The sequence below is a fragment of the Triturus cristatus genome, chromosome 4_2 (assembly GCF_964204655.1).
Source record: "Triturus cristatus chromosome 4_2, aTriCri1.1, whole genome shotgun sequence".
Classification (NCBI taxonomy): domain Eukaryota; kingdom Metazoa; phylum Chordata; class Amphibia; order Caudata; family Salamandridae; genus Triturus; species Triturus cristatus.
Window position 1 is genome coordinate 925935252 of NC_140586.1, and position 22776 is coordinate 925958027.

General features: G+C 51.2%; 1 protein-coding gene across 1 annotated transcript in view; it reads right to left on the reverse strand.

Moving 5' to 3' along the window:
* Nucleotides 1-22776, reverse strand: part of CFAP57 (cilia and flagella associated protein 57) — a 355646-nt gene that overhangs the window by 251192 nt on the left and 81678 nt on the right. The window contains exons 5-6 of the mRNA XM_085602986.1: nt 21810-21975; nt 13287-13439 (exon numbers count right to left, since the gene is read on the reverse strand). Of these exons, the coding sequence (XP_085459112.1) occupies nt 13287-13439; nt 21810-21975 (319 nt within the window). The remainder of the gene's footprint in view (nt 1-13286; nt 13440-21809; nt 21976-22776) is intronic.

Below are 22776 nucleotides of genomic sequence, written 5' to 3' on the forward strand. Positions count from 1 at the left end.
TGCGTCGGCCATTTTAGGTGGAGTAGAAGGTGTGAAGTGAGGTGGTCAGGAGCAAGGCACCTGAGTGGGGAGGTAGGTGCGCTGGAGGGGGGGAGAACTGACTGTTCTTAGGGCCTGCTGTTTCTCCCCCCACAGTTGAAACTACCCCCTACCTCGTGACCTAAACTTGCCTTCAACCTCTAACTCTGGGATCACGTTAACCGTCTGTGTTTCCCGCCTAGTCAGGACCCCTGAAGAGAACTGAGTGAGAGAGTGACCTTCACCGACCTTATCCACCATTTCCCTGACTTTGCTTAGCTGGGGCGACCCTGTGAGAGTAGGGGGCGTTGGGTGTCAAACTAATCACCACCCCTCAAACTGTAGGCCTGGCCTTAATTTCTACACCCCCCATTGAGGAGATCCTTAAAGAACTTACCAATGTGGCCTGGGGGCCAGAAAGATTGTCCCTGCTATTGCTGGGGCCCGCGGAGAAGCCCGGGGCCCTGTCGCTGACGTCACAGCTGAGTTTGCGTGGTCCCCAGGGCTGAGGAGGCCGCTAGAGTTCAGGGAGGGCCTTGTTAGGCCGAGCAGACTAATTGAGGCCGCGTAGGCCTGAAGCCGGAGTCTCCTGTCATCTGACGGGGGCGGACTGTCAAGCGCCGCCCCCGCCGCTTCACCACTCGCTGACTGGGCCGCGCCTCCGCAGGCCGCACTGTCATTGGCGGCTGCGGGTGCGCCCTGGCTGTGGTGCGTCGTCAGTGCAGAGCCTCGAGAGGTGTGACCGACCCGGACATCGCCGGGAAACCTGCACGGCTGACGGAGGATCTTCGCAAGGGCCGGTGAGGCCGAAGTCTGAGGTAAACCCTGGGGAGGAGGGCGGGAGGCCTGGGAGAAGCCCAGTGCACGCCCTCCCCCGGGGAATCCGATCGTCGGGCCTGCTTGGCCCTGCAACTAGCCCGGAGTGGGGGAAGCGGTCGAACCATGGCCCAGTGAATTCGTGCCAGTGTAATACTAAACGTTGGCCCCCAGAGTGGAAATAACTGCCTCCCCAGTCAACATGAGTCCCCTACGGAGGTAGCCAGTTCAATGCTCAGCGCTTGGTCCCCTTGATGAAAAGCATAAGTGAAGCGCTATATTTAATGACTCTGCTCAAAGTACTAGGTGATCGCTAAGAGATACGCTATATTTAATGTCTCTACCTGAAGTGCTATGTGATCCATAAGTGAAGCGCTATAGTTAATGACTCTACTCAAAGTACTATGTGATTGCCAAGTAAAGCGCTATTTCTAAAGACTCTATTTAAAGTGGTAGGAAATCGCTATGTGAAGTGCTATGTTTAGACACTCTATTTAAGGCGCTATGAAATCGCTAAAGGTAGTGCTATATTTAATGTCTCTATCCAAAGCACTATTGAATTGGCGGTACTGTGATTGATCATCAGGTGGCGTGCTTGATTTTGTAACAGATTTAAAATGTCTATGCAATGCCAATCTGGTCACGAAGAAATGTTTAGACCCTAATGTGAAGCGGATAAAGCTAATTAGGGCCATTTGAAAGGGAAGGAAAAGAATGATAAAAGAGAAGATAAAGCTTTTCTAATTTCTCTAAATTCCTTGGTGTAGTGTCGTTTTTAGTGGTGGTACGCTGGAGTGCTGAGGTGAGTGGTATGCAAGCACGACATAATACTCCAGAATGAAGCCTTATGACCTGAGCCAAGCTACCAAAGGTCTTTAGTTCCAACAGACACCCGTCCCGAAATGCATTGGGCGTTGAGATTGAATGTTTTTGAAAAATTCATGACATCTTTGTACAATTGATTATGGAAATTTGATATCAATATATGAAAATTGTATGCTTATAGGTAATTGTATATCATGTTAAAAAAGGCAACAAAGAATATTTAATCACAGGAGGAAATAAATGTGAGGCATCGTGAATAATAATTTTGTATTATATGGTTTAATTGCAGACGTATTGTCTTAATAGTTGTGCACGTTTTTGTCCAAGTTGCCTATTGGAACTTGGCCCCACACACACACTTCAGTACATCAGCCACACCTGGCACTTTACAAAATCAAGTCTTCCACTGGGTCTGAGAGAGACGTTTTGGAGGACAGTGCAGAGAGCAAACAGATTTCATTACAGAACGCAGGACAGAGAGATTGCCAAAAACAGATGCTAGAAAAGAGTCAAATGAATGACTAAAAGGACAAGCAGGTACAATTAGATGCGGACCCCATAAGTAGGCAAAGTCCAAAGGAAGCCATGACGGTGAGGCCCAATGCACCCGTTGCAATCAAAGCGACGCAGGTTAAGTTGCGTGCCAGAGTAGGGCAAGAAAAGCCCAGCACAGCCGTCTACCCTTCTTCCAGAAGCTGAGAGACAATGCCTAAGGGTGCTCACTAAAGTCAGGCTGCTGGCCTAGGTTGGAAGCAGAGGTCCCTTTGTTAGAAGCAGAGGGGGGCACCAAGCAGAGGATGTTCTAGAGTAAATGCTCTCATTTGACTTGGGAAGATGTTTTATTCTGGCTTACTTTATACACCAATCTCTCTTCTTTGTTAATCAGCAATTCCTGTACTGAAGTTATCCGAGGCTGCCTAGCACTGCGGCTAACTCTGGAAGGACGGTATTTAAGGTTGGCCAGGAAAGTCCCGAGGACAAGACATGGACGTTTCCCTCTTCCTGCTACTTCTATACTGCTTGTTTGCACCTGTGTTTTTGGAATCCCACAAAGGTGTGATGGTAGGAAGTCACCCTGAGATCAATGGTTGAGGAGCAGGTGAGGCCAATGTGCTAGGAAGAGAAGTGTCCCTTGAGGTCAGTGTAAGATAGGAAGGCACATTTGCTGACGTCATAGCACATGTCGACAGAGGTCACTGATGAACAGGCAGTGACCCCTCTTGTCAGGGGTGTTAAAGTCCCTTCTGAGGTCGTTCTGTATGAGAAACGGTGTATCCCTAATGTCCATATTCAGTCAGATAGAAGCCCCTTCTGACCTCAGAGTATGTAACAAGGGCGGGAGGAAACCCGAGGTCAGTGCATGATTGGCAGGAAGCAATATCTGGGTCCATGCATGAAGATTAAACAGGAGCCACCCTCTGAGGTCAGTGTGTGATGGGGAGCCCCTCTGCAGATCAGGGCTGTGATAGGTTGTGGACACTCACTAGCATCAGTAAGTGATTAATTGGAGGATCCACCATTGTAAATCTGTGAAGGGCAAGGGGCACCCTCTGACGTCACTGTCAGGAAGATGGGAGTCCGCCTGGAGATCAGTGCTGTGATAGGCTGCAGACACCCTGGAGTCACTATGCAAAAGGTGTGTCAGTCTGTGATGGACAAGAGGCCTTCTCTGAGGCTTCAGCATGATAGGTAAAGGATACCCCATGAGGTCAGTGCTATGATAGGCTGCAGACACCCTGGAGTCACTATGCAAAAGGTGTGTCAGTCTGTGATGGACAAGAGGCACCCTCTGACGTCACTGTCAGGAAGATGGGAGTCCGTCTGGAGATCAGTGCTATGATAGGCTGCAGACACCCTGGAGTCACTATGCAAAAGGTGCGTCACTCTGTGATGGACAAGAGGCACCCTCTGACGTCACTGTCAGGAAGATGGGAGTCCGCCTGGAGATCAGTGCTGCGATAGGCTGCAGACACCCTGGAGTCACTATGCAAAAGGTGTGTCAGTCTGTGATGGACAAGAGGCACCCTCTGACGTCACTGTCAGGAAGATGGGAGTCCGTCTGGAGATCAGTGCTATGATAGGCTGCAGACACCCTGGAGTCACTATGCAAAAGGTGCGTCACTCTGTGATGGACAAGAGGCACCCTCTGACGTCACGGTCAGGAAGATGGGAGTCCGCCTGGAGATCAGTGCTGTGATAGGCTGCAGACACCCTGGAGTCACTATGCAAAAGGTGTGTCAGTCTGTGATGGACAAGAGGCACCCTCTGACGTCACTGTCAGGAAGATGTAAGTACGTCTGGAGATCAGTGCTATGATAGGCTGCAGACACCCTGGAGTCACTATGCAAAAGGTGTGTCAGTCTGTGACGGACAAGAGGCACCCTCTGACGTCACTGTCAGGAAGATGTAAGTACGTCTGGAGATCAGTGCTATGATAGGCTGCAGACACCCTGGAGTCACTATGCAAAAGGTGTGTCAGTCTGTGATGGACAAGAGGCACCCTCTGACGTCACTGTCAGGAAGATGGGAGTCCGTCTGGAGATCAGTGCTATGATAGGCTGCAGACACCCTGGAGTCACTATGCAAAAGGTGTGTCAGTCTGTGATGGACAAGAGGCCCTCTCTGAGGCTTCAGCATGATGGTAAAGGATACCCCATGAGGTCAGTGTTTGAGAGGCAGGAGGCATTCAGAGGAGTGGTAAAAGCATTGCGCACTGGGGGAAATGGGTGCTATATAGAGGCCTTTGAATTAGTGGGGGGAGTCACGAGTCAAGGGAACAGTGGGGTGGAAATATATGGAGTTAAAGGTACTGTGCCAGGGCAGCTCTGTGTGTTACACTGTATGCAGCAAGGGAAGGGGCGTGGAAATGGCAATAGTGTAAAAGTATAATATTATATATGTGTTCAATGTGCAGCCAGGTGCCGGTTTATCATTTAATAAAAAGAGTTTGTTTTATAAAAGCGTGCCGCAGCCCGTGGTGAAGGCTAAGATCCCTGAGGTCAATGACTGGCGACCAGGAGCTACCTCACTGCGCTCGGCGCACAGACAGGCTGTGCTTTCTGTAAGAGACAGGCATGCAGTTAGTAGGACATGTATGTAGCACATTCCATGAAGAGAGTCTATAGGCATCAGGGCTCCAGATACCATGGAGAATGTCATTTGAAAGGAAAGTTTCAAGCACGGAAGGAAGCCTTTGGCTGCACACTTGCCGGCCTCAAAGAGACAGAAATGTTGTTCCAGAATCCAAGTATCTGCTTCCTATAACAATGCAAGTTCCACGTAGAAAGGCTACAGGAGACCATCTCCTGGTGAAGTACACTGGAGGTGTCAGAATGGAGAACGATTCCCTACACTGGTGAACGGGGCAGTACACAACAAAAAATCCAGGGCAACAGACACCAACATGTTCATGTATTCCTGTCCTCCACTCCTAACTAGTGGAGTTCTGAAGAGTTAGAGGGATCCCTTACCCTCAATTCACCACCTGTAGCAGCCTTGGAGTATCTCTCAAATACAGAGGGGCTGCAGTCAAGACACAAATTTAACATCAGTCCCACCACAGACCACACTAAACCACAGAACTGGCTGCAATGGTCCCACCACAGACCACACTAAACCACAGAACTGGCTGCAATGGTCCCACCACAGACCACACTAAACCACAGAACTGGCTGCAATGGTCCCACCACAGACCACACTAAACCACAGAACTGGCTGCAATGGTCCCACCACGGACCACACTAAACCACAGAACTGGCTGCAATGGTCCTACCACAGACCACACTAAACCACAGAACTGGCTGCAATGGTCCCACCACAGACCACACTAAACCACAGAACTGGCTGCAATGGTCCCACCACAGACCACACTAAACCACAGAACTGGCTGCAAAGGTCCTACCACAGACCACACTAAACCACAGAACTGGCTGCAATGGTCCTACCACAGACCACACTAAACCACAGAACTGGCTGCAATGGTCCCACCACAGACCACACTAAACCACAGAACTGGCTGCAATGGTCCCACCACAGACCACACTAAACCACAGAACTGGCTGCAATGGTCCCACCACGGACCACACTAAACCACAGAACTGGCTGCAATGGTCGGACCACGGACCACACTAAACCACAGAACTGGCTGCAATGGTCCGACCACGGACCACACTAAACCACAGAAGTGGCTGCAATGGTCCCACCACAGACCACACAACTGTCTGCAATGGTCCCACCACAGACCACACTAAACCACAGAACTGGCTGCAATGGTCCTACCACAGACCACACTAAACCACAGAACTGGCTGCAATGGTCCCACCACAGACCACACTAAACCACAGAACTGGCTGCAATGGTACCACCACAGACCACACTAAACCACAGAACTGGCTGCAATGGTCCTACCACAGACCACACTAAACCACAGAACTGGCTGCAATGGTCCCACCACAGACCACACTAAACCACAGAACTTGCTGCAATGGTCCCACCACAGACCACACTAAACCACAGAACTGGCTGCAATGGTCCCACCACAGACCACACTAAACCACAGAACTGTCTGCAATGGTCCCACCACAGACCACACTAAACCACAGAACTGGCTGCAATGGTCCCACCACAGACCACACTAAACCACAGAACTGGCTGCAATGGTCCAACCACAGACCACACTAAACCACAGAACTGTCCGCAATGGTCTCTCCACAGACCACACTAAACCACAGAACTGGCTCCAATAGTCCCACCACAGACCACACTAAACCACAGAACTGGCTGCAATGGTCCCACCACAGACCACACTAAACCACAGAACTGGCTGCAATGGTCCCACCACAGACCACACTAAACCACAGAACTGGCTGCAATGGTCCCACCACAGACCACACTAAACCACAGAACTGGCTGCAATGGTCCTACCACAGACGACACTAAACCACAGAACTGGCTGCAATGGTCCCACCACGGACCACACTAAACCACAGAACTGGCTGCAATGGTCCCACCACGGACCACACTAAACCACAGAACTGGCTGCAATGGTCCTACCACGGACCACACTAAACCACAGAACTGGCTGCAATGGTCCCACCACAGACCACACTAAACCACAGAACTGGCTGCAATGGTCCCACCACAGACCACACTAAACCACAGAACTGGCTGCAATGGTCCCACCACAGACCACACTAAACCACAGAACTGGCTGCAATGGTCCCACCACAGACCACACTAAACCACAGAACTGGCTGCAATGGTCCCACCACAGACCACACTAAACCACAGAACTGGCTGCAATGGTCCTACCACAGACGACACTAAACCACAGAACTGGCTGCAATGGTCCCACCACGGACCACACTAAACCACAGAACTGGCTGCAATGGTCCCACCACGGACCACACTAAACGACAGAACTGGCTGCAATGGTCCTACCACGGACCACACTAAACCACAGAACTGGCTGCAATGGTCCCACCACAGACCACACTAAACCACAGAACTAAACCACAGAACTGGCTGCAATGGTCCTACCACGGACCACACTAAACCACAGAACTGGCTGCAATGGTCCTACCACAGACCACACTAAACCACAGAACTGGCTGCAATGGTCCCACCACAGACCACACTAAACCACAGAACTGTCTGCAATGGTCCCACCACAGACCACACTAAACCACAGAACTGGCTGCAATGGTCCCACCACAGACCACACTAAACCACAGAACTGTCTGCAATGGTCCCACCACAGACCACACTAAACCACAAAGCTGGCTCCAATGGTCCCACCACAGACCACACTAAACCACAGAACTGGCTGCAATGGTCCTACCACAGACTACACTAAACCACAGAACTGACTGCAATGGTCCCACCACAGACCACACTAAACCACATAACTGGCTGCAATGGTCCCACCACAGACCACACTAAACCACATAACTGGCTGCAATGGTCCCACCACAGACCACACTAAACCACATAACTGGCTGCAATGGTCCCACCACAGACCACACTAAACCACAGAACTGGCTGCAACGGTCCAACCACAGACCACACTAAACCACAGAACTGTCTGCAACGGTCCCACCACGGACCACACTAAACCACAGAACTGGCTTCAATGGTCCAACCACAGACCACACTAAACCACAAAACTGGCTGCAATGGTCCTACCACAGACTACACTAAACCACAGAACTGGCTGCAATGGTCCCACCACAGACCACACTAAACCACAGAACTAGCTGCAATGGTCCCACCACAGACTACACTAAACCACAGAACTGGCTGCAATGGTTCTACCACAGACCACACTAAACCACAGAACTGGCTGCAATGGTCCTACCACAGACCACACTAAACCACAGAACTGGCTGCAATGGTCCTACCACAGACCTCACTAAACCACAGAACTGGCTGCAATGGTCCCACCACAGACCACACTAAACCACAGAACTGGCTGCAATGGTTCTACCACAGACCACACTCAACCACAGAACTGGCTGCAATGGTCCTACCACAGACTACACTAAACCACAGAACTGGCTGCAATGGTCCCACCACAGACCACACTAAACCACAGAACTGGCTGCAATGGTCCCACCACGGACCACACTAAACCACAGAACTGGCTGCAATGGTCCCACCACAGACCACGCTAAACCACAGAACTGGCTGCAATGGTCCTACCACGGACCACACTAAACCACAGAACTGGCTGCAATGGTCCTACCACAGACCACACTAAACCACAGAACTGGCTGCAATGGTCCCACCACAGACCACACTAAACCACAGAACTGTCTGCAATGGTCCCACCACAGACCACACTAAACCACAGAACTGGCTGCAATGGTCCCACCACAGACCACACTAAACCACAGAACTGTCTGCAATGGTCCCACCACAGACCACACTAAACCACAAAACTGGCTCCAATGGTCCCACCACAGACCACACTAAACCACAGAACTGGCTGCAATGGTCCTACCACAGACTACACTAAACCACAGAACTGACTGCAATGGTCCCACCACAGACCACACTAAACCACATAACTGGCTGCAATGGTCCAACCACAGACCACACTAAACCATATAACTGGCTGCAATGGTCCCACCACAGACCACACTAAACCACATAACTGGCTGCAACGGTCCCACCACAGACCACACTAAACCACAGAACTGGCTGCAACGGTCCCACCACAGACCACACTAAACCACAGAACTGTCTGCAACGGTCCCACCACGGACCACACTAAACCACAGAACTGGCTTCAATGGTCCAACCACAGACCACACTAAACCACAGAACTGGCTGCAATGGTCCTACCACAGACTACACTAAACCACAGAACTGGCTGCAATGGTCCCACCACAGACCACACTAAACCACAGAACTGGCTGCAATGGTCCCACCACAGACTACACTAAACCACAGAACTGGCTGCAATGGTTCTACCACAGACCACACTAAACCACAGAACTGGCTGCAATGGTCCTACCACAGACCACACTAAACCACAGAACTGGCTGCAATGGTCCTACCACAGACCTCACTAAACCACAGAACTGGCTGCAATGGTCCCACCACAGACCACACTAAACCACAGAACTGGCTGCAATGGTTCTACCACAGACCACACTAAACCACAGAACGGCTGCAATGGTCTTACCACAGACTACACTAAACCACAGAACTGGCTGCAATGGTCCCACCACAGACCACACTAAACCACAGAACTGGCTGCAATGGTCCCACCACGGACCACACTAAACCACAGAACTGGCTGCAATGGTCCCACCACAGACCACACTAAACCACAGAACTGGCTGCAATGGTCCTACCACGGACCACACTAAACCACAGAACTGGCTGCAATGGTCCCACCACAGACCACACTAAACCACAGAACTGGCTGCAATGGTCCCACCACAGACCACACTAAACCACAGAACTGGCTGCAATGGTCCTACTACGGACCACACTAAACCACAGAACTGGCTGCAATGGTCCCACCACAGACCACACTAAACCACAGAACTGGCTGCAATGGTCCCACCACAGACCACACTAAACCACAGAACTGGCTGCAATGGTCCCACCACAGACCACACTAAACCACAGAACTGGCTGCAATGGCCCCACCACAGACCACACTAAACCACAGAACTGGCTGCAATGGTCCCACCACAGACCACACTAAACCACAGAACTGTCTGCAATGGTCCCACCACAGACCACACTAAACCACAGAACTGGCTCCAATGGTCCCACCACAGACCACACTAAACCACAGAACTGGCTGCAATGGTCCTACCACAGACTACACTAAACCACAGAACTGACTGCAATGGTCCCACCACAGACCACACTAAACCACATAACTGGCTGCAATGGTCCCACCACAGACCACACTAAACCACAGAACTGGCTGCAATGGTCCCACCACAGACCACACTAAACCACAGAACTGGCTGCAATGGTCCCACCACAGACCACACTAAACCACAGAACTGGCTGCAATGGTCCCACCACGGACCACACTAAACCACAGAACTGGCTTCAATGGTCCCACCACAGACCACACTAAACCACAGAACTGGCTGCAATGGTCCTACCACAGACTACACTAAACCACAGAACTGGCTGCAATGGTCCCACCACAGACCACACTAAACCACAGAACTGGCTGCAATGGTCCCACCACAGACTACACTAAACCACAGAACTGGCTGCAATGGTTCTACCACAGACCACACTAAACCACAGAACTGGCTGCAATGGTCCTACCACAGACCACACTAAACCACAGAACTGGCTGCAATGGTCCTACCACAGACCTCACTAAACCACAGAACTGCCTGCGATGGTCCCACCACAGACTACACTAAACCACAGAACTGGCTGCAATGGTTCTACCACAGACCACACTAAACCACAGAACTGGCTGCAATGGTCCTACCACAGACTACACTAAACCACAGAACTGGCTGCAATGGTCCCACCACAGACCACACTAAACCACAGAACTGTCTGCAATGGTCCCACCACGGACCACACTAAACCACAGAACTGGCTGCAATGGTCCTACCACAGACCACACTAAACCACAGAACTGGCTGCAATGGTCCCACCACAGACCACACTAAACCACAGAACTGGCTGCAATGGTCCCACCACAGACCACACTAAACCACAGAACTGGCTGCAATGGTCCCACCACAGACCACACTAAACCACAGAACTGGCTGCAATGGTCCCACCACAGACCACACTAAACCACAGAACTGTCTGCAATGGTCCCACCACAGACCACACTAAACCACAGAACTGGCTCCAATGGTCCCACCACAGACCACACTAAACCACAGAACTGGCTGCAATGGTCCTACCACAGACTACACTAAACCACAGAACTGACTGCAATGGTCCCACCACAGACCACACTAAACCACATAACTGGCTGCAATGGTCCCACCACAGACCACACTGAACCACAGAACTGGCTGCAATGGTCCCACCACAGACCACACTAAACCACAGAACTGGCTGCAATGGTCCCACCACAGACCACACTAAACCACAGAACTGGCTGCAATGGTCCCACCACGGACCACACTAAACCACAGAACTGGCTGCAATGGTCCTACCACAGACCACACTAAACCACAGAACTGGCTGCAATGGTCCCACCACAGACCACACTAAACCACAGAACTGGCTGCAATGGTCCCACCACAGACTACACTAAACCACAGAACTGGCTGCAATGGTTCTACCACAGACCACACTAAACCACAGAACTGGCTGCAATGGTCCTACCACAGACCACACTAAACCACAGAACTGGCTGCAATGGTTCTACCACAGACCTCACTAAACCACAGAACTGGCTGCAATGGTCCCACCACAGAGCTCACTAAACCACCGAACTGGCTGCAATGGTCCCACCACAGACCACACTAAACCACAGAACGGGCTGCAATGGTCCTACCACAGACCTCACTAAACCACAGAACTGGCTGCAATGGTCCCACCACAGACCACACTAAACCACAGAACTGGCTGCAATGGTCCTACCACAGACCTCACTAAACCACAGAACTGGCTGCAATGGTCCCACCACAGACCACACTAAACCACAGAACTGGCTGCAATGGTCCCACCACAGACCTCACTAAACCACAGAACTGGCTGCAATGGTCCTACCACAGACTACACTAAACCACAGAACTGGCTGCAATGGTTCTACCACAGACCACACTAAACCACAGAACTGGCTGCAATGGTTCTACCACAGACCACACTAAACCACAGAACTGGCTGCAATGGTCCTACCACAGACTACACTAAACCACAGAACTGGCTGCAATGGTCCCACCACAGACCACACTAAACCACAGAACTGGCTGCAATGGTCCTACCACAGACCTCACTAAACCACAGAACTGGCTGCAATGGTCCCATCACAGACCACACTAAACCACAGAACTGGCTGCAAAGGTCCTACCACAGACCACACTAAACCACAGAACTGGCTGCAATGGTCCTACCACAGACCTCACTAAACCACAGAACTGGCTGCAATGGTCCCACCACAGACCACACTAAACCACAGAACTGGCTGCAATGGTCCCACCACAGACCACACTAAACCACAGAACTGGCTGCAATGGTCCTACCACAGACTACACTAAACCACAGAACTGGCTGCAATGGTTCTACCACAGACCACACTAAACCACAGAATTGGCTGCAATGGTTCTACCACAGACCACACTAAACCACAGAACTGGCTGCAATGGTCCTACCACAGACTACACTAAACCACAGAACTGGCTGCAATGGTCCCACCACAGACCACACTAAACCACAGAACTGGCTGCAATGGTCCTACCACAGACCTCACTAAACCACAGAACTGGCTGCAATGGTCCCACCACAGACCACACTAAACCACAGAACTGGCTGCAATGGTCCTACCACAGACCACACTAAACCACAGAACTGTCTGCAATGGTCCCACCACGGACCACTCTAAACCACAGAACTGGCTGCAATGGTCCCACCACAGACCACACTAAACCACAGAACTGGCTGCAATGGTCCTACCTCACCGCACTAGCTCGAGCCCCCGAATGACATCAATGTAGGCGCATACCTCCCAACTGCCAAAGAGCCTCCTGCACACATTTTCCAAACACAGGTGAGAAGCCTCAAAGTATATAGTGAAGAATCACCGCATCCAATATCTATAACTACAATTCAATGTGTTATCGCGGTGATGGCCACACAGCAATCCAAGCTCAGTCCATTAAAACATTCAAGGAGACCACTGTACATGGAGAACGGTGCCATTCGTTTATTCTACATTGTTGTTATGACAATGCTGCCCAGATAGTCAACTACCCAATAGCATGGATAGAAATATGCATCAGCCCTACCATAAACCGCCTGATACAGAAGGGAAGAAATGCCGAGAACGGGCCTTTGCCACCACCGCTGCACCATGGCAGCTTATTGCCAACAATTGTGGGCTGCAATATTCAGGAGACAAGCCCTAATGCCAGTGTCTGGCAGACCGCCCCACCCCACGCCACCACAGGACTCACCTTGCCCATGTCGGTGGAGGACAGCGGGAAGCTGTACAGTTGGCTTTTGCTGGTGCCAATCACAAGGGTCTCCTCTGAGGGGCTCAGGCACATCGACAGCACATCTTGCATGTCCGACTGGCTGGGGTCTATGCAGTGAGGATCCTGGGGGATCTGCGAAAGGCAAAGGGATGGGGGTTACTGCCGAACTCACACAGACCAAGTCACACCGCAGGGCACATGCCAATCAACACAATGAAAGTCCGGGGAATCCTCCGGGAAGACAATGAGGGGTTATTACCTTCACACCCCACACTCCACAACATGGCAGTGGTGGTGGCTAGTTCAGGGTGCGTAGGCTTCCATTAACTAGCAGTGTAGTCTCTCTCGCTCACAAACACACTTTCTTCCTCTCACTCAATCAGCTGTGTACCAGTTCAGACCAATGAAACAGATACTGAAGTGCTTGGTGCATTGGATCTTCCTGCACAGACTCCAGTAAAGGACCCAGAAGAGCTTCCATGTCCTTGGCTCAGCCCTATGCTAAGCCCGGCAGACTGGCTCAACCAATGTGGGTGCTGATCCAAACTGCACTGAGATAAACAGGAGCACTGCTGTGGGCACACAGATCCCTGCCCATGCTATTGTGCCCGATGCCATCCTGCTCCACGGTGTCCCTTTCTGCCACCTGTTCCCCACCTGTCCCGATGTGTGCCAGGGGTGCCTGGTGCTGTGGCTCGCCAGCTCAGAAGTCAGAATGGCTTGTGTTCACTTCAGTTCAATTACTTATGGTTGATTAATTCTGCAGCTTCCTCCCACTGTCCCACTATATGTCATGAGCCCCCTCTCCCCGATCTCTTTCGAGAGGTAGGCATGGGTGACCAAGTAGCTACCCCAGATGCCGCCGCTGACTGGGACCTCCCGCCCAGACTTGCTTACCCCCGAGTTCCTCCTTTGCAACATCGCTGGTGCCATCACCGTCTTACCCTCTTCCCATCGAAACCCCCCTCACCCCCTCCTTTCTCCTCCATCTTTATTTAGAGGATCACACACTGCACCACTCAGCACAGGGTCACCAGGAGAAGTCCAACCTAACCTTCAGAAGATAAAGCGACCTTCCCGCGAGAATGGTCTCACTATGAAGGACATACCATACTGGTGCGTGTATTTGGATGCTCAAGCTATAGTAATGTATAAACTGGAAGTGATGTCTCTATGAATAATCCTAATAATGCTCAAACTGCTTTCCATGATTGTGCATTTTCCCTTAAACTCTGCTATGCTATGCTGACACCTATTGCTTCAACTGAAGAGAAACCTCAATAAACAAGAATAAAAAAATATGGTTGATTAATTAAAATAGAGATAAAGCAGCATTTAAGTGCAAAGGGGCCTAATAAACAGAGAAGCTAAAACAAAGATACTCATCCTAAACATTGTTAACATTTACACTCAGACATGCAATCACAGTGCCGTAATTGCCATCATGCATGCAGTCACCATGAGATCTACCTCCCGCAGAGCACATGTGAGGTTAGCAAGACCCATCCTTCTTGGAGCTGTGCCTCTGACATGGTAGAGAGATAGTGACAGTCCTACACCAGGCTGTGATCCAGACTGGGTACCATGACCTGCACGTGCCGTCCGTAAGGGCCTGATCCCAGGCAATGGAGCAGGGAAGTGGAACATAGGGCCAGAGGAGAGATTTGTAACAACACTACAGCAGCAGAGCTAGTGGGGGCGAGATGCAGAGACTGAGACCGATGCAGGCCATGGAGCAGGGTAGTGGAACAAAAGGGACAGAGCAGAGATATGTAACAACACTCCAGCAGCAGAGCTAGTGGAAGAGTCAGCTAAAGACAGAGACAGGTGCAGGCCATGGAACAGGGCAGTGGAACAGAGGAACAGAGGATACATTTGTATCAAGACTCCAGCAATAGAGCTATTGGGTGAGAGATGCAGAGACTGAGACAGGTGCAGGCCATGGAGCAGGGTAGAGAAACAAAGGGACAGAGGAGAGATTTGTACCAAATCTCCAGCAGCAGAGTACGTGGAAGAGACAGCTAGAGACTGCGCCAGGTGCAGACCATGGAGCAGGGCAGTGGAACAAAGGGACAGAGGAGAGATTTGTACCAAGACTCTAGCAGCAGAGCTAGTGGAAGAGTCAGCTAAAGACAGAGACAGGTGCAGGCCATGGAGAAGGGCAGTGGAACACAGGAACAGAGATTTGTATCAAGACTCCAGTAGTAGAGCTAGTGGGAGAGAGATGCAGAGACTGAGACAGGTGCAGCCCATGGAGCAGGGCAGTGGAACAAAGGGACAGAGGAGAGATTTGTATCAAGACTCCAGTAGCAGAGCTAGTGGAAGAAACAGCAAGAGACTAAGCCAAGTGCGGGCCATGGACCAGGGAAGTGGCACACAGGAACAGAGGCGAGATTTGTATCAAGACTCCAGCAGTAGAGCTAGTGGGGGAGAGATGCAGAGACTGGACCAGGTGCAGGCCATGGAGCAGGACAGTGGAACACACGAACGGAGGAGAGATGTGTACCAATACTCCAGCAGCAGAGCTAGTGGAAGAGACAACTAAAGACGGAGCAAGGTGCAGGCCATGGAGCAGGGCAGTGGAACAAAGGGACAGAGGAGAGATTTGTACCAAGACTCTAGCAGCAGAGCTAGTGGAAGAGTCAGCTAAAGACAGAGACAGGTGCAGGCCATGGAGAAGGGCAGTGGAACACAGGAACAGAGATTTGTATCAAGACTCCAGTAGTAGAGCTAGTGGGGGAGAGATGCAGAGACTGGACCAGGTGCAGGCCATGGAGCAGGGCAGTGGAACAAAGGAACAGAGGAGAGATTTGTACCAAGACTCCAGCAGCAGAGCTAGTGGAGGAGAGATGCAGAGACTGAGCCAGGTGCAGGCCATGGAGCAGGGCAGTGGAACACCGGAAGAGAGGAGAGATTTGTATCAAGGCTCCAGCAGCAGAGCTAGTGGAGGAGAGATGCAGAGACTGAGCCAGGTGCAGGCCATGGAGCAGGGCAGTGGAACACAGGAAGAGAGGAGAGATTTGTATCAAGACTCCAGTAGTAGAGCTAGTGGGGGAGAGATGCAGAGACTGGACCAGGTGCACGCCATGGAGCAGGGCAGTGGACAAAGGAACAGAGGAGAGATTTGTACCAAGACTCCAGCAGCAGAGCTAGTGGAGGAGACAGCTAGAGACTGCACCAGGTGCAGGCCATGGAGCAGGGCAGTGGAACAAAGGGACAGAGGAGAGATTTGTACCAAGACTCCAGTAGCAGAGCTACTGGACGTGACAGCTAAAGACAGAGGCAGGTACAGGCCATAGAGCAGGGCAATGGAACAAAGGGGCAGAGGAGAGATTTGTAACAACACTCCAGCAGCAGAGCTAGTGGAGGAGAGATGCAGAGACTGAGACAGGTGCAGGCCATGGAGCAGGGCAGTGGAACACACAAACGGAGGAGTGATTTGTAACAAGACTCCAGCAGCAGAGTTATTGGGGGAGAGATGCAGAGACCAAGATTGGTGCAGGCCATGGAGCAGGGCAGTGGAACAAAAGGGACAGAGGAGAGATTTGTATCAAGACTCCAGTACCAGAGATATTGGGAGAGAGATGCAGAGACTGAGACAGGTGCATGCCATGGAGCAGGGCAGAAGAACAAAGGGACAGAGGAGAGATTTGTATCCAGACTCCAGCAGCAGAGCTAGTGAAAGAGGCAGCTAGAGACTGAGCCAGGTGCAGGCCATGAGCAGGGCAGTGGAACACAAGAAAGGAGGAGAGATTTGTATCAAGACTCCAGCAGCAGAGCTAGTGGAAGAGACAGCTAGCGACTGAGCCAGGTGCAGGCCATGGAGCAGGGAAGTGGAACAAGGGAACAGAGGAGAGATTTGTATCAAGACTACAGCAGCAGAGCTAGTGGGGGCGAGATGCAGAGACTGCGACAGGAGCAGGCCATGGAGCATGGAACAAATGGACAGAGGGGAGATATGTAACAACACTACAGCAGCAGAGCTAGTGGGGGCGAGATGCAGAGACTGAGACAGGTGCACGCAATGGAGCAGGGTAGTGGAACAAAGGGACAGAGGAGAGATATGTAACAACACTCCAGCAGCAGAGCTAGTGGAAGAGACAGCTAGCGACTGAGCCAGGTACAGGCCATGGAGCAGGGCAGTGGAACAAAGGGACAGAGGAGAGATTTGTAACACCACTCCATCAGCAGAGCTGGTGGGGGAGAGATGCAGAGACTGAGCCAGGTGCAGGCCATGAGCAGGAAAGTGGAACAAGGGGACAGAGGAGAGATTTGTACCAAGACCCCAGCAGCAAAGCTATTTGGGGAGAGATGCAGAGACTGAGCCAGGTGTGGGCCATGGAGCAGGGCAGTGGAACAAAGGGACAGAGGAGAGATTTGTAACAACACTCCATCAGCAGAGCTAGTGGGGGAGAGATGCAGAGACTGAGCCAAGTGTGAGCCAATTCCAGTAGGAAGCCTGATAAAACTGGGGGATGAGCTGGGCCCTGCGGGCCCCAGGCCAGGAGCCTTAGACTCACTGTACAGAAGGTTTTCCGCCCAGTAAAGTTGATGTGTCCCAGATTAATCACCAGCTGCTTGGGCCTCAGTTTGCCACTTTAGGCCCTCGAGGGTGGGGCTCTCTTTGTGCCCTACAGAACTCCTCCCTGGTGGCCTCCTTCCACTTGCCAACTGGCAAGATCAGGCAGGGAACCGGGAGGAGTAACGTCCTCTTCAGGGGACTCTAGGGAGGCCTCAGCCAGTATCCCATCCAATTCACCAGAGGCACATTCCGAGGCAGGTTTTCCCCATCCTTGTTCTACCCCCTCTTAGCAAGGGGCTGGGCCATTGTTCCAGACTCTAGCCCCTTCTGACTCCCTTCCTTTTGGGCCCTCGGTGCAGCGGACCTACTCCCCTCTCCTCACCCGACACCTGACAACATCGCGTTGCCAGGTAGCATTGCCAAGATCTGGCTTGGAAAGTGAGAGAGATTGACTGGGCTGAAGGAATGCTTGTGGGGGCGATTGGAGGCTGTTCAAGAGACTCCATGACCCCCACCTGTGCTTCACAGAACTGGGCTGGTGCCGGAAGGCACAGTGTGGAACCCTTTTCAGTGACCGACTATCACCCCTAGCCCGCTTCTGCTCCGCATCCTGCGGGTGAAATTCCAGAGTGGTGGCCAAATCCCCCATTTCTTGACTGCCTCCTTATTATTCCTACTACCTACCCCACAGTCTTCCTGGGGACCGTGCCTAAGTGTGACTTTGGCCGCGATCCCCCTGGTATCAGGGGGAGGGCTATTTATCTCCAACCCGTGGGCATAAGGTAGTCGGGGTGAGTTGTAGGTTGTAGGGAAGCTCGGGCCACAGGGTCTCCAGTGTGCTATCAATTGACCTGACGGATATCCTTTGCACCACATTACAATGCAGTGTGCGAGTGCGTTCCAAATGGACCTGCCTGATATATGTTGCACCGCATATTTGTACTGAGTGAGTGTATGTTTGGGAGTGACTGCCTGCGGACCGCCTGTGATTTATTAGACCGCACGGCGGTGTCACTTTACACGTTGATTCTTTGCCAAAAGAATACTGCATTTGATATTAGTTTTCCCCATGCGGCCTCGCCCTATCGCGCTGCTTAAAAGAGTTGTAATTCTTTGTGTGCACATACTTTTGATATCGTTGTGATCTGGGGTGCACCCTAAAACTGTGTGAATTATAAAAAATGACAGGGTGGGACTAGTTTTGACAACGTTATGCACTGCATGAGGGTGCTGAGGGTAAAGTAGGGTCTGGCAAGCACTTCAGCTGCTTGTCAAGCACACAAAACACACTGAATGTCTTCATTCTGCATTGACGTCTCCACCAAAGCCCACTCCATCCTCCCTTCTTTCCCCTTGTCTTGCCTCTATGTATTATTCTTTCCACCCACCTGCTATGTAACTTTCCCAACCTCTCCCTCTACTTTCCCTAAAACCTTCCTTGTGTGACTCCTCTCCTTCAGTTCCTGTTACCGATACCTTTTCTCTATTCTTTTCCCAATCCACCTCCTTCATAGCTTCACTCTCTTCAAAGTGTCTCTCCTTCTTCATGTCTCTCTACTTCTTCCTTTCTCTAACTTGTTACTTTTTGTCATCACACTAACCATCTTTGTTCACCTGAATTTACCTTCAAGCAATGCCAACCCTTTTCTGTTTCGCCACTGTAGGAGAGTAGGATCTGCCTCTTATTTTGCCCCCACATTTTTTCTGATGTTTACACTGGTTTCTGGCTATAGTCTGGCTGGGACCCTGCTAATCAGGACCCAGCCTCTCTGTTCTCTCTAAACAACATGGAGTGCACATTAGGTGCACTAGTGATTGGCTACTGTGGTGCCTTATGAGTCCCTAGTATATGGTACCTTAGGTACCAAGGGCATAGGTACTTCACAGACCTACCAGGGGCTGAAGCACGTATTATGCCACCCCTGGAAAGCAGACTAAATCTGACACCATAGGCCTGCTACTGCAGCCTGGGTGAGGTGGTGCTAGCACTCCTCACTGAGATATAGGTTCACTATATTTCCCCTGCACACACATTTAAACCTATCAGTCACCCCTAAGGCAGGCCCTATCAATCAGCAGATGGCTCCTCTGTGCATACACCAGTTCAAACCGGCTCAGGGGCTACCTGCCCCTGCTCTGGCACGAAACTGGACAAAGGGAAGTGGGTGTAGCCACCCACTCCCCTGACCCTCCCATAGGTGGGGTCATAGAGCTAGTCCCTCCCTTCCTTTCAGTACAAGTTAGGGAACCCTTGCCATTGCAAACTAGATACCCCTAGGCAACGCTCTGAAGACGAATCCTAGACCTTCGACGTTCCACTACCTCTGGAAGACGGAAGAATCTCCCTTGGAGTCAAGGAGTGACTCCCCTGCTTGGCAGGCACCAAAAACTGCAATCAACGGTCGCAAACTCCATTGCTCCCGCCAGAGCCCAAAGTCCCTGCAGCCCAGGAAGAGGATTTCCTGACTTCTCCAAGGCCATCGTGACTCCCCTGCGACGCTGAGGCAAGTGGACCCCACAAGTGACGAGGAACCGCAATACCTGGGTACCACGCACTATTTTCGAGTGCAACCCCTTCACGACATTCTACAAACCTGTGCATTGGAACACGTATGGTCCAAGCCTCCAGCAGGAATCCCTCCGAAGATCAGAGGCCTACCCCGTCCCGAGTGACCGTGGGCCCCTGTTGAGTGAATCCTCCCGAGGCGTCTTCACGATCCCTTGCCGGTTGGCTTGAGCGTCCCCTGAAGACTTTTCTACAGTTCCAAGGGGCTCCCCTGGTTGCTCCAGGCCTGCTCTGACTTACCCTCGCTGGGTGAGTACCTCAGACCTTGCTGGTCTACACCGCTGACTTTTTATCCTTTCCACAAGACTTGCTGTTACCAAGGCTTGTTGGCTCTAATCTGGTCACCGACACCGCAGTTAGCTGCAGACTTCGTGGAACACGCCGAATTCAGCTCCTGGTCCTCGTCAACGCCTCCTGGACCTCGTGGCTGAAGAGTCAAGACACCCGTGGATCACCTGAAATCACCCGACGACTGTGGGCATCCATCTTCCTTGCCCCGCGTCACTGCCAAGTGACTTTGAGCACTGTCCCCTCTGCTTTCAGGTCTTCCTTCTTCTGAATCCAGCCTTGGATTCCACCGGACACTTCTCCTGTCTTCACAAGCCACAAGTCTTCTTTGGCTCCCATTGAAAACGACGCCGCGACCCGACACCAAAAGACACCTATGCACCCGGCTTCCCAGGGTGAGGTAACTCCAGCACTACGGTGCTCCTGTGGGTGTTGGTTCTAGAACTACTTACCCTGTAAGTGACTTGCTTGTAGACTCTCCCGAAGTATCCTTAAACTCTTAATTTCCAATCGCGACTTGCTCCATTGAAGTCAATAGGGATTCGCGGCTGTGTTCTCACACTGCATGCGTCTCCCGTGGGTCCTTTACTTACCTGCCTTGGGTGGTTTCGTGAGGCCCCAGCGTTTCTGAAGGCCCTAGGCCTTGTCCCTTTGCAAGTCATTATTCTTAAGTCTCTTTTTTAGTATATGGTCTGGTACGCCCATAGGGCTCCAGCCATATTTGTGCTTAACTTATTGTGAAACATTGATTGTGCATATGTTCCTGCCTTCTAATATCATAAAGAGATTAGTAGAGAGTTGTTTAGTAATAAATACATATATATTTGATATATATACCTGTGTGGTGTCCTTTCATTTAGTAATTCAAGAGATTGTAAGGTAAAACAAGCTGCTTTACATTCCTCTAAAGACTTAGCCTGAAGGCTGTTCTCCACAGCTACCACTAGGATAGCTTTCTTGAAAGGTTGTCTTAAACCTATCTACCATAAAAGTCGAATTGGACTGGTGCAAGGTGGCCACTTTAACTAGTGAACAGCATATACCAGGCCAACTTCTCACAGCCACCTTCTTGTTTTCTTCTTCCACCTTGTTTTTTCTCATCTCAAGTATTCCCTTATGGGCTTACCTTGATTTCTCGACATTTCCTGTAAACATCCTTCTCTTCGGATTTCTCAAACACGAAGACGGTTCCAGGACCAGCAGAGCAAACAAAGCCTTTGGAATAGGCCACAATGGCATAGACCTGTGCCTGAATGGTGAGAGACTCTTGCATACCAATCGCTACGCTGGACCTAGAAAAGAGCAGAGAAAGCTATGGTGAGACCCCAAGGTGCCGAAAACGGTAAAAGGAAGAGCAGACCAAGTCATGGCAAGGACACAGGGAGGCACCATAGGTAAAAGAAAGAGCAGACCACGTCATGGCAAGGACACAGGGAGGCACCATGGGTAAAAGAAAGAGCAGACCAAGTCATGGCAAGGACACAGGGAGGCACCATAGGTAAAAGAAAGAGCAAAGCAAGGCATGGCGAGGACACAGGGAGGCACCATGGGTAAAAGAAAGAGCAGACCAAGTCATGGCAAGGACACAGGGAGGCACCATGGGTAAAAGAAAGAGCAGACCAAGTCATGGCAAGGACACAGGGAGGCACCATAGGTAAAAGAAAGAGCAAAGCAAGGCATGGCGAGGATGCACGGAGGCACAATGGATAAAAGAAAGAGCAAAGCAAGGCATGGCAAGGACACAGGGAGGCACCATGGGTAAAAGAAAGAGCAAAGCAAGGCATGGCGAGGAAACAGGGAGGCACCATGGGTAAAAGAAAGAGCAAAGCAAGGCATGGCGAGGACACAGGGAGGCACCATAGGTAAAAGAAAGAGCAAAGCAAGGCATGGCGAAGCTTCACGGAGCCACAATAGATAGAAGAAAGAGCAGAGCAAGGCATGACGAAGCGACAGGGAGTCACAATGGGTAAAAGAAAGAACAGGCCAAGTCATGGCAAGGACACAGGGAGGCACCATGGGTAAACGAAAGAGCAAAGCAAGGCATGGCGAGGATGCACGGAGGCACAATGGATAGAAGAAAGAGCAGAGCAAGG